The sequence below is a fragment of the Coptis chinensis genome, chromosome 7 (assembly GCF_015680905.1).
Source record: "Coptis chinensis isolate HL-2020 chromosome 7, ASM1568090v1, whole genome shotgun sequence".
Lineage (NCBI taxonomy): Eukaryota > Viridiplantae > Streptophyta > Magnoliopsida > Ranunculales > Ranunculaceae > Coptis > Coptis chinensis.
The window spans coordinates 18,385,822-18,399,504 of record NC_141462.1 but is presented as its reverse complement, the minus strand read 5'-3'; the positions used below and the strand labels follow the sequence as shown (position 1 = coordinate 18,399,504).

The following is a 13,683-nucleotide window of genomic DNA, read 5'->3' as shown; positions in this document are numbered from 1 at the left end:
GAAGTTGCCAACTAGCAAAGAACGCCTCTTCGTCCAGGCCTCATTGCTTACACCATCGAGCACAACAGAACGCGTCGTCATGGTTTGCAAGCTAAAATTCAGATTACCAGACCGCCTCATTACGTAGTGCTCTATTATATCAGACACCCCTATGTGGTATTCACCACTGGCATTCAACAAGTCGAACACGTTAAATAATCGCCAGGTGTTACCAACGAACTGGCATGGAGATTTCCCACAGTGACTCAAGAAGTCACAAACCAATTTCGAGAACGGTATCTGCATGTACGCTCTCAACTGACCTTCATAGATGATTATTCCACCATTCGAGGATTGTACCTCTCACTACTTAACATCTTCACTTTCAGCCGGTTCAGATATATTTCCGTGTCGAGCACATTGATCCCATAAGCCGCCGCAGCTCGGAAACGAAGCTAGCAAAGACGATGCTCTACCGCCTCTTAGGGGTAACTCACCCGGCCGGGCGCTCATCTCCCTCGACCCGACATACTAGCCACGCCATCGCCCGACCCGGATCGACTATTAACCTCCTCTACCCTAACTTCTTCATCCACCTCGGTCCACCACCACCACCACCACTCAACGAAGTCTTCATTCTCCTCTTCATATTCTCCGCGCACTCGGTGAAATCTCTCGAACCTCTTACGAAATGAAAGTGTCGCCGAATCCGACATTGTAGTATTTCCTTTTTCTCAAATTACCCAACCTTAAACCCTACAACCTAACACCGACCTACCCACTTAACAAACCCTACCGAACGAGAAGACAAAGAAAGTGTAAATGAAAAGCAAACAAAGAATGTAAGCACTCACACTGCAGAGCCCTAGCTTATGCGTTTTTTAAAAAGCCCGAAAATGCCTTTTGGTTATCCCAAATTTGATTTTACACAACCGCCGCTCAGTTCCCCAAGAAGTTATGATTACGCCTATCATATAGCCCACACACGTATCTAAGGACCTCGCTTTTTCCTCGGATTCCGAATAACGCGGGCGACACGACTTTTTTCCAACTACTAGGATTCTCACACGTGCCACCCACGCCCTAATCTTTCTTTCCGCCAAAACCATCATGCTACAAGATTCGAACTTCAGCCATCTCGGTCGAACGATCACCATAGCTCGCTCATACTTCACCCAGTGTTGATTCTTCTCTCAGGATCGCTTTGCACGAACACAACCAATCCAATCGAGAGGGTCATGGTAGGGAGCAATATCCCCATTATGGAACATTGCATACGAAACGTAAACGATCTCAATACAACGACCTCCAGGACCGATCTATGAAGCAGCTCTCTAAGAAACATTGCATACGCGACTTCAATGCATCGACCTCCAAGAACGACCTACTTAATAGCTCCTTTCGGTAGGTGGTACGAACGAAGATATCTCGATCGAAAGCACTTGGCTAAAGGCAGAACGCCTCGGGTAATGATCACCACCAAGGGTAATCATTACCAAAATCTTGATTGTATTTCCCACCACCGGGAAATAGGGGTAACCTCGCCAACACCCAATCAACACACGACTTATAATATAACCAACTTCAACACTCATTCGCGATCTCCACCTTACACGTGTACCATAGACACACGTGCCTTTTAGATTGACATTTCCCTAAGCCTATAAATACCACCTGATTGAACTACGTCGGGCCTGATTCCTCTCCCCCAAAAAAGGAAAAAAGAAAAACCAACAAGAGGATACGTAGGCAGTTCGCTCAGAAGCGAACTCGGTCCCAACAGAAAATCCAAAACACCCCTTTACATATGGTTACATCACTCCTTAGTTAATACTTAATACTTCGTAGTCAAGCGAGTCAGAGCGCCAAAGAAAATTGCCTAAGACTAAAACTGCTTGGTTTCAGAGAGAAGTGCCTGCAACATGGAGAGCTCGGAGGCTGATTTTAACATGGCATTTGAACTGCAGATGCAAGATGCCATGACAGATTCTCTCCTTGAACCACAAACTGGAGAATTTGATCCTCAAACAACAGAGCTGTTGTTGATGTTTGAACAAGAACTCAAAGACAGAGAAATCTGGGAGACTGAGACGCGTAAAGTCCGCGACGATCTCAAACTTCGACTTCATGACCGCAAGTTTGCTCAAGAACTTCTACAGATTCCTGAAAAACAGTGGCAAAACGACGGAGCTTATGTGCAGAAGCCTTTTGGCGACGGTAGCTCTTCTTCCACTTCCCAAGAAGTGGCGGCTAATGATGATGGGGAGCCTTTCCAGTTGTACTTCAAAGGTTTATTTAGCAGTGAGAAAGTTGGCGAGGGTGGTCAGGTTGTATACGTCGCTGCGATTGGAGCTGCAGTTTGTGATCCTACTGGTAACTTGATATTGGACATACAGAAACCACTAGTTGATGAGTGGAATGGTGACTGGGATCCAAACGACTTGCAGTTGAAAGTCGAAGTTGCGGCTTTGATGGAAGGTCTAAATGCTGCTATGTCTTTAGATATTAAAAGGATCAATTTCTTTTGTGATCACTATCCGCTCTTTCATAATGTGAGTTTTCTCCTTTATGTGTTGCTAAATTTTAATGTACTTGAACATTATAATTGCGTACACAAGCTATCTAAGTCATTTGTTAATCCGAATTAACTACTTGGTTTTATCACAAGCAGTTTTTTTTATAAATGAGATGAGTACGGGTAGTAGGAGAAAGGGACCTATAAACTATAAACTCCTCTTTTTTACGTTGCTGCGGAAACTATTATTATCTCTTACGGAATTTGAACCAAAATATCCATCTTCGCATCAAAACTATGGCTTCTTTATTCCATGGAAAATTAATGAGGGAGCCTTAAATTATTCTGTATTAGGCAAAATGAAGAATAACCCTAATGGCCCAGATTGTACTTATTGACACCACCCCTTTCAATTCTAAATGGATCCCTTTGTGATTTAACCAAACTCTGCAAACAATTAAGAAGGGAATGTTTTTTTTCTAAATCTTTCTACTAGCTAGTTTAGGAACGGTGGTGGTTGGATGGCATACTTCAATGCAGTGTAGTAAAGGCGTTAAAGCGCACCTAAGGCGTAACACCCTCTTGTGCCTTAGGCGCAAGGCGCGAGGCGTGGCGCGCGCCTGATCGAAGTGAGGCGTGTAGTAATAAAAAAATAGATATATCAAATAAAAAATAAAATAAATATTAAATATGACATGAATTATTACTGATTTGCTTAGCCAAACTTTAAAATTAATTTTATGTGATTGTAAACATAAAACCATTGTAGTCATTTAAAAGAAAAATCTTAAGCAATAAGTAAAGAGCAAAATAAAACTCGTATCTCTCAATACAATTTAGCTCAACTTCAATAAACTAAAATAATGAACCAATAGAATTGAGTCAAATGAGTTTTTCATAAAATAGAACACGTGATTCAATTTTAGAATCCCGTAAAACTTCATTTAAAATTTAATCCATCTTTGTGTTTTCTCTCAATCCATACAACTTAACAAAAACTAGTCAAAATTAAGTTTAAAGTGTACTCCACAATGAAACTTACTAAATTTGTACAATTTCTTATATCATACAACAATTGGATCGAGTGTAAATGTGTCACGTATAGCAAAAATTGTAAAAAAAAAATGAAAAAACTGTAAAAGTTGATAAGGCGCGCGCCTTGTGCGCCTCGCGCCTCGACAAAAAGGCAAAAAAGCACGCCTTATATTACCTCTCGCACCTTGGTCAAGACGAGGCACTAAAAGTGCGCCTTGCGCTTTAAGCGCGCCTTGACTACACTGCCATTATAGCGCCACCCACTATCATGGCATGCCAACACTGCCCACTTTTATGCCATGCCAACACTGCCCACTATTATGGCATGCGTGCACTGCCCACTAGTATGGCAGTCAGCGCTGCCCACTATTATGGCATGCCAACGCTGCCCACTATTATGGCACAATAAGCTAGATATAGCAGGTTCATATTTAAAAAACATATTTGTCAAGATATGTTTCCATATTAAGATTTTACATAATTAAGGAAAATATTCTAGCAATTAAGGAAATGATATTTCTTCTTGATATCCTATAAATACCCCATTCCATTTAGACAAAAAACTACGTTCATTTGAAGAGACTTGATTCCGGAGAACGATTTGGATAAGTAGACAGCCTTTGTGGTATAGTCTCAACAATTCATTACAACAACCTCTCTAACAAAATCATTGGTGTGTTTGGGCGAGTTTCTACCCAAACAAATATCAATATGAATAATGTTGGACTACCATATACTACTGGTAGGATGGAAATTGCTTGTGCAAAGGGTAAAGCTATAGTAGATGATACATCTAATTCTAAGGTACTCCCAGATCCAAATATAATGAAATATCTTTGCCTAAGGTGCGGGGATGAGTACACTAAAATGTGTGAAATTCTATCTGCTGGACGTACAAATGAAAGTACTGCAGCCACACCTATACAAACTTATGCGCCACCTACGCCAAATTTGGCTCAATCACATCTGGCGACTAGGCCAAATTTGGCTAAAGACCATGGTAAAGGTTTTAAGGCTGCACCAAGCTACAAGAAATTTCAAGGATATCATGCTAGGCCTAACCAATACTTTGGTCCCACATCCTAAAAACTTTCACCATTATGGGTCTAACTTGATGACTAACGTGAATAAACAAGTTATTAGAGAACCGATGACTTTGGTCCATAACCAAACGTCATGCAAGATCCAAAGGTCATTGAGCAGCATGAGTATGCTCAACGTAACATTAAACCAAAGATGATACGACCACCATTGGTTGAACAAGGAAGTTGGATTAATTTAAAGGACCCAAAGTCACGATACCAAAAGATTATTCCATCTATTACTAGGACACAACAGAGGAGGGAGGATACAGAGAAAATATTGAGCATGGCAAGAAGCTTCTCACCTCCAAGTACAGGACACAAGCTTTATCACAGTCGAACCAGTCCAGTCCAAGCCTAATCCCGGATTCTGCAGAGAAAGAGGTGAAGATGATCACTCAGGCAACGGGGTCACCTCGATGGAACAGGAATCATGTACCCAAAACCAACCATCAATGGTTGTTGAAAGTGTCGTCAAGCCATTTGGTCCATATGTTGAGGAAGGTGAGCTGTTAGATGAAATGATAACATAACAAAATCAGCAGGAGCATAAGAAAATAGAACCTACTTATATCCAATTTGGTTCATTGCCTGAGGAGATGAAAGTGAATGTAGCATACATGCTACCTAAAGCTTTCAAAGCAAAAGAAAATCAATAAGAAGAAGAATTGGATGAATATAATTTCAGCCAAGAAGATGAGAGCGAGGTTAGTTTCCCTGAGCTAATCTATAGTTATTGTGATTATTTATATTCGTCTGAAGAACCTACTAAAGATATGATAAAACGCATTAAACCTTTATTCATTAAAGCATATTTAAATGGTATTTTACTAAAAAAATGTCCTATTAGACAATGTCTTACCTTTTTCTACTTTGAAAAAGTTAAACATGCACAACTCCAAGTTAGTACACACTCATATCACTATATCAGGTTTCACAGGTGATAAAAAAAACATACTAAGGGCATTATACAAATAAATGTTGTTGTAGGTTCCATAGAAACAAAGACAGCTTTCTTTGTAATAGAAGGGAATCCAAATTTTAATGCCTTATTAGGTAGAGATTAGATTCATGCTAACAAATGTATTCCATCATCTATGCATCAAAAAGAACTTATGATGAAGGGAGATGGAGAAATCGAAGAAGCGATGGCGGATCCTCAACCTTTCCACGTTAGTTCAAACTGCATAGAAGCGCAACTATATCAGGACAATGTTGGACCTGTGAATGCAGATGCAATAAAAGATACTCAGGACGATGATTGGAGTGAATTAGCTTTTGGTCTTCTTGGACCAAGTGAGGAAGACAAAGTGGATTATGAATAGTGCTGATACACAAGAAAATAAAATGAATGAAGCCATTAGATTGGCTTTATTGAAAGTAATGGCCATGGAACTAGAAGATATAAATGAAGAAAGAGTTAAGAGTTTTAAATAGTATAATAGCTCAGAAAAAAAAAATGGTGGAAGGTAGAGAAAAATCGCCAAGTGCATGAAAATTGCATCGAATAAACTTTTATCACCAATTCAAATTTTTCTCACAACTCAAATTTTTCTAAAAATTCAGCTGGCGCAGGGGGTATGTTTACTCCAGAAAATACATATCCTACATGTGTAGCATGTACACTCATAAAATGTGACTAGAAAAGTGCTCATTTGAACTACTGACACATGGAAGAGAAGACAATAGTTAATATCTAAATACAGGAAGTTACAAGCAGTTATATACAACAAGAAGTTACAAGCCTTCAAGTATAAAAAGAAGACATGCAGGAGAATGCGGAGGACACCATTCACACTTACAACCATTCTTCAAACTATTGTTTTTCATTCATGCTCTCTGTAATTTAGAAGTAAAACTTAAGAGTTAGAATAAAATACTTCAAGAGTGTTGTTGAAGCCATTGAAAGTTAGTTTATTGTACTTGTTCATCACTTTCAATTGAATTTATTTAGATTGAATTCATAGCCTTTTTTAAGTTAGTTTAAATCGATTTAATAGTAATTGTTAAGTAAGAAATCTTTGTTCTTGATTCTCATTTTTTATTCATCATATCAAAAGTCTTCTTGATTGATTGAGGCAAATTAAGAATCCATTAATCACCTATCGCCTAAATTGGTGAAATCTAAAAGAAATTGGTAAGATTTTCTTACCTGGCATGCTCTGATGTGTCTTCGAAAGAATCCTGACACTCTCTAAGCAATTCTGCATCAACAACTTCGTAGTGGTTTGTCTAAGAGCATCTTTAGGTGAGATACTATCCTAGCATCAAACACCAAATTTCCAACAATTTGGTTTTTTTTATCTTCAGGAGAGACATATGTTGATGAAAACATCAAACCAAACACCAAATCGGCCAAATTTTTTGGTGTTGTATCAAATCTCTCTCGCGGTTTTTCTAACACCGCATAGGCTTGGGCTTTTATGGCGCGGTTTATCCAAAACCGCGTAAATTTTATCTAAAAATTAGGAACTGTGCAATTGAAGAAATTAAGAATTGTACAATTGAAGAAATTAGAAACTGTGCAATTGTATCTAAAAATGATAAAAATGATCCAAAACCTATGATCCAAAATGATAAGAATGATCCAAAATGATCCATAACCTATGATTATGATTATGTATCCAAAATGATAAAAATGATCCAAAATCTATGATTATGATTATATATCCAAAATTATTCAAAACTTATCATATTACATAAAATTTATTTAGCTCTCTTCTTACGCCCTTTACCACTCGATGACTCTCCTTTTTCTATTTGGATGTTCCGAAGCTGCTCCTCTAAGTTCCTAACCTGAGAACCAAGATTTTCTCTGTCTACACGAAGGTTAACTACCTCTGCCTGAAGTTCATCATATCCCCGATGTTGTTGCGTGTACACCTGCTAAATATCCTCATACGATTTTCGAGTCTCGTCATACGCACGTTGGGATTGCTGATATGTTTGAGAATATGCCTCATCTCTTTCTTGGCTATAATGATATACGACAATCCTCATCCCATCAAACATAAGAATCTGGTTCTCATATCTTTCCCGAACCTCAGCCTGAAAATCCAAGAAAATACAATGTAAGTATATATTATATATATAATGAAGAAGATAAATAAAAACAACTAAACTCACCGTGGTATACTGATCAATCTGCGGCTCTAACTCATAGAAACGAACATGAGGCACCTCAAGAATGGAAATGTAAGTAACCTCCCCATCAAGTCCACACACGGCAAACATCTGAGGATTAGTGGGAGACACAGGAGCTGGATGATATGCATTCACAGGTTGTGGGTTGTAAATAGGCTGTGGCAGATGAGGAATACGTAGCTCACGTCTCATCCCTTCTAGGCCCACAAACTCGAAGTTGCTAGCCCGACCAACAGGGGGCAACAACGGACCCATAGAGACACAGTTTCACCATCTATAATACTAATCAGCAGTCTGTTCAATAACAAATGAAGACGCATCTAGCCAAAGACCACCACTACCATGAACTTCATGAACTTGAGTTCTACTCCACGACTTAGCATCACTAACATCTGGTATGGGAGCACATGGAACTCCATAACGTCCAGTCAACTGTCTTCAACATCTATCGCCACAGTACCAAATCTTACAGTCACGTGCGGCAAAAACAACTATGTGACGTGATAAAACACAAGTATGCCGCACAACAGGATAGTCAAAGGCAGTAGACAAACGCCAAGGTCTCCACTCAATAGATGATAATGATCTAATATCAATCTAAGCACGAGCCATACACACATTATTTCTAATCTGCCCTCTGTTATGAGTCAAGTGAGGCCCTAACCAACTTGCAAATCTAGGGCGACTATCAGCAATCATGTCTATATTAGGACAAAGACAACGGAAGTACTCATAAAACCAAATCTCCAAAAGTCTTATGAATCCTGCAATTTGAGGACTTTTACTTCCAAATGTCTATGAAAATTTGTCTAACGCCGCTATCAATGTGGCATATACTGAGCTACCAAGGTCATAATCTCTCATATTAGGCAAATCATAAACATAAGCATAATATCCAAGTCATACCGTAGAATGACCATTTGGAAACAAAACATACCCAATAAAAAACATCAAAAAATCCCTAATATACACATCAGCACCCTCACTACCAGGTAGAACAGTCAAAGCTAACTCCGCTCGTGTATTAGGATCCAAGAGAGGTTCCATGTATTCAATCTTAATATGAGATAGCTTAATACCAGAAGAATCATAAGCATCCACATCCAAGCGAGGAAAAATCATAAGCATACTACCAATGTTCTCATAATTTGTATTAAACGGTATCGGTTGGCCTATACCAATACTCAACCCAGATATCATGGTGAAGTATAGTGGTGTGAACCCTAACTCTGCATAAGGAAAATAAAATGTATGAGTTGTATTCCACCATCTTTCTACTAAAGCTATGACCACTGCCCAATCAGCCTTCTCATAATCTACATCAACCAAAAGACCCAAAGGTATACACAAAATAATATCTCTAATATGATAGGGTTATATACTAAAAACATTACTTTTGTATTAACTCTAATTCTTTATATTTTGAATGAGAATCATATGGGCAAATGTTATGCATATTATATATGTTATTAGTTATATGCATGCGTTTTGTATTAACTCTAATTCTTTATATTTTGAATGAGAATTATATAGGCAAATGTTATGCATATTATATATGTTATTAGTTATATGCATGCGTCTAATACTTTATGTTATAGATGATATGGTGTGTGGTGACACACAGAAGATCATATCAGCAGTATCTTATAAAGTATAAGTAAACGTTCACAACCTAGATGGATTTGGACAAACCATTGGTACGGTTGTAGTATAATATGGTATTAATCTATCTTGACTACAGGATTACACTAGTACACTTTGTGTATATTAAACAGGACCAAGTGAGATTGTTTCTCTTTATACTGACTATATAAGAGAACAAACACCTTTGTTATTATGGATGTTTGTCCTCTTAATCCGGATATAATAACGGGCACTTACGTGCATTGTACATTGCTTTAACTCATCAATGAGTGAGATTCATTTGTGAATCAACAAACTCGATTGATTGGGTAATGATATTGTATGTAAGGTGTGTTGTTGATTATAGAAGGAATCTGTGACCCGCAGAAAGTCGGGCTGATGATGTCCCCTTGAAGAGCTCATAAGGATTGTCATGTAAACCCTGTAGGTGGATTTAATCCGACATGACAATGAGGTTGAGTGGTACTACTCAAGAACATAAGAAGTTGATTAATGTAGTTGTCAGTAACTTGACTTAATCAACGGGCATTCGATATCTTAAATACGGAGATATCAACAAGCATATAATATGGTGTCCATAAATGTAACACGTAATTTAGGATTAGGGCGGTAGTGCAACAATGGGCTTTAGTGGAATAATCCATTTGTTGACGGACTTGGGTCGTGTGTTATAGGCGAACATGGGAAGCCCAAGCCAGTCAGGAGGCCCAACCCTAATTTCTCCTCATGGTCCCTGTTGTAGCCTATATAAAGGAAACCTTTTTTCTCTAGCCGATTTATTCATGGTTTTACTCAAGAAAGATTAGTTCAAATTCGGTTCTGACCTTGAGAGTGATAGAGGCTAAGAGAGAAAGAAGAGGGTGGTAGATCATTGCCCACACAACGTCCATTCCATTGATAGGAATACAACAGAAGATCAAGAGGTTGATTCAGATTCGTAAAGAGCTTGGATTCTCAGAGATAAAAAGTCGATCTAAAGGTATGATTTTCTATCCAAAATCGTGAGAGCCCCTTATTCCGCTGTGCGTGGGTTTTCACGGTTTGTAATCATTCGGTGTAACCATAACGGTTCCTACATAATATGTACAAACTCTTAAGAACCTTCCACCACTCTCTAACACCAAGTAAAGTTGATCTAACTCGATAGTCAATAACTTGCTGATATTATGGAAAAAAAATAATACATATAAGATAAATAATTAATTGGTCCAACTCAACTAATTAATGCATAATAATATTCAAAATATTTAATCAAAACTAATTAAATTACCTGAGAATTAGCCACTACACCGACAAGTGTTTCATTGGGATTAAATTGTCAATCGAAGTCGTTCAATTGATACTCAAGTACATAGGGATGTCTATCAGTCGGCGCGACATCCTCGGCTTCTTCTCCCCCACCGTCTTATACTTCCTCGAGTTCTTCTACCTCTACATCATCGCCAATGTCGTTTGTGTACTGCCAATACTCATCGTCGAAAGGTTGAAAAGGATCCATATAAAATTTCAAGAGTTTAGGTAGTTTTTTTTTTTTTTTTTTTTTAAGAAGAGGGTTTATGAATTGAGAGAAAAGTTAAAAATGAATGAACCGCGCGGTTTTGGTCATGTTTATATATACATAGCACGCGGTGTTGCAAACACCGTGCGGTTTCTGGAAAACCGCATGGGTTTGGACTTTTAAGATGGGTTTCAGTGCACGATTTTGAGAAAGCCGTGTAGGCTATATGGCGCGGTTTATCCAAAACCACGTCATTTAATGTTTCTCCTGAAGTTGGTTGGTGTTTTTTTAGTTTGGTGTTTGGTTTGGTTAAAAAATTTGGTGTTTTCTTGGTTTCTCTCCTAAAGATGCTCTAAGGTGGTTAATTTGCCAAGAAATGATGCTCATCCCCTTGGTTCTAACTCGGTTGAGTATAAACTCCCTCCCATCGACCCATATCACATAACCTCCCTATTATTTAGGTCTTGTTAAATAATCTCCCTGTTTTCCAAAAAAGAGATAAAATCTTGTCTGTTTTTATTTCCCATTTTATTTTATTTCCTTTTTTACTCTTTTGGGATTATATATAAATGTATTTTTACATAGTTATATATATATATATATATGTAAAACTATATTTGCATAGTCATTTGAGAGATAAAAACTTAAATTTACATAGTAATTTTTGGGATTGAAAATTTCTCCCGACACCTGACATAATATATATAAATATATTTTTACATAGTCATATATATGTAAAACTATATTTATATAGTCATTAGAGCTATGAAAACTTAAATTTACATAGTAACTTTTGGAATTGAAAATTTTAATTTCCAATACCTGACAAAATATATGTAAATGTATTTTTACATAGTCATATTTATGTAAAACTATATTTACAATAGTCACTGGAGCTATGAAAACTTATATTTACATAGTAACTTGATCTATGTAAATTTAAATTTACACAATAACTTGACCTATGAAAAATTAAATTTTCATAGAGAAAACAGGTCGATCATAATTTATGCAAAATTATTTGAAATGAACAACGGCCCAAAAAGATTTCATCTTTGAATTGAAAAAAACTTGACTTTCATATTCAAAATATTCAAAAAGATTTCATCTTTGAATTGAAAAAGTAGACAATTCTCAGATCCAGTTTTGAGTGGAAGAAACAAAATTTCCAAGTCTTGATATTGTTTCTCAAATATAATTTGTTTGGTTGGAGAACAACAAATTTCAAGAGAAATTAATTGAGAGAAAGAAAAGAAGAATTTCGTATTTAAAAAAAATGAAAGAATGAGAGAAAGTGAGAAAGGAATAAGAAAGAGGGTAGTGGAGAAAGATGAGAAGAATAAGAGTTTATTTTCTGCCATTAAAGTAGTTTCGGAGGCATTTTCGTCCATATTGTAGGGTTTTCAAAAATAGGGAGTTTTAGTGGGTTGGTCCGTTGAGAGGGAGGTTTCATAGACCGAAAATTGGATCAGAGATATTTTTCCCAAAACCTGGTTAATTTGCTATGTTTTGCTATCCAATTTCAGAGCTGTGAAATTGACCCGGAGTCCCTGCAAGGGTAAGCCCATTAGGTAGGACAAAAAACAACTGAAAAATAACTTTAGGCCCATGTGAACAAGAATGACAACACTCTAGTGAGTCTAGTCTCTACTTGCACAAATCAAACACACCAAAAACGTATTAGGAAATGTTCTATGTATATAACCTCGAAGTTTAGGAAATGTACCTAGAGCTGGTAATATATAATCACAAAGTCTTGACCGAAAACCCAGCTTCACAATGGCAACCTACATTCTTATTCGTCCCCCAATCTATTATCCTCAAGCTAACTCCATCAATCTCCACAACAAGTACATCACCCTTCCTGCTTCCTCCCTCCAAACGAAACAATCTTAGTTTCAGTTACAGAACAAGCCCGCATGCAAAGGCTCTTTCCATCACAAATAAGCTCACTTCTTCACCGCTAACCCTAACACCTCCTTGCTATGGACTACGCGTACATCACAACGAGTTCAATGTAAGATCAAGGTTCATACACAAGCATCAAGAAAACCCATTAGGATGGCATCATCACATCAAATAGTTCCAGTTACGGATAGGTTAATCTCTATCATCGCTTACTTCATTCCGTTCTTAAGTGGCGTAGCTCATGGGCGTCATTTATTAAGAACGTTTCCAACTTTAGAACTAATATTAGATCCCTTTGTTCCATTGTTGACTTTCTATAAATCAATTCCTGGCGTTGCACTCTTAACGTTGTTCGGTTTATATGCTGGTGTTGTGAGGGATCGGAAGTTTGGTCGCTTCGCAAGGTTTAATGCCCTTCAAGCATTCTTACTGGAATTACTAATGAACTTAATACCATCTTTGCTTCATCTTATTTTTTCTCAACGAGATGGATTAGGACTTGAATTTCTGAAGACTGCTCATAGCGCATTGTTTGTAGTTATTTTGGCTTGCTTTCTTTACGCTCTGGGGCTTTGCCTTCTTGGGAAAATTCCATATTTCCCTCATATCACTGAGGCTACAGATTGGAAACTTTGCCGGGAAGATTACTCCCTTTAGGAAGATACTCAACTTTCAGGTTTCCAATCAAGGGTATGTTTAAAGAACAGAAAGGATTGAAAAGTTTCATTCAAGTTTTGAAGGAATGTAGTTTGATTGTTTCAAGAGTTTCGCCTGACTTGCTTGTTCACAGTTCGCTGAGTGATTCAAAATTTCAAGCAACACGTCTTAAATTCAAACTGGTGTTCTTTGTTCTTTTCAGCTAGCTGCTGAATGCCGAA

At 37.6% G+C, this 13,683-nt stretch overlaps 1 protein-coding gene and 1 long non-coding RNA gene across 2 annotated transcripts; one reads left to right on the top strand and one right to left on the bottom strand.

Moving 5' to 3' along the window:
- The first annotated feature begins 1,901 nt into the window (after positions 1-1,901).
- On the top strand, positions 1,902-2,627 carry LOC147486416 (uncharacterized). Its single transcript, XM_086573726.1, has one exon. The coding sequence runs from the start codon at positions 1,902-1,904 to the stop codon at positions 2,625-2,627; it is 726 nt and encodes a 241-aa protein (XP_086429852.1).
- A 435-nt stretch (positions 2,628-3,062) lies between these two features.
- On the bottom strand, positions 3,063-7,023 carry LOC147486415 (uncharacterized). Its single transcript, XR_015201791.1, has 3 exons — positions 6,764-7,023; positions 5,776-5,794; positions 3,063-5,120 (listed from the first exon to the last, which is right to left on the bottom strand). It is a non-coding gene; the product is annotated as an uncharacterized LOC147486415 (long non-coding RNA).
- Positions 7,024-13,683: the final 6,660 nt, after the last annotated feature.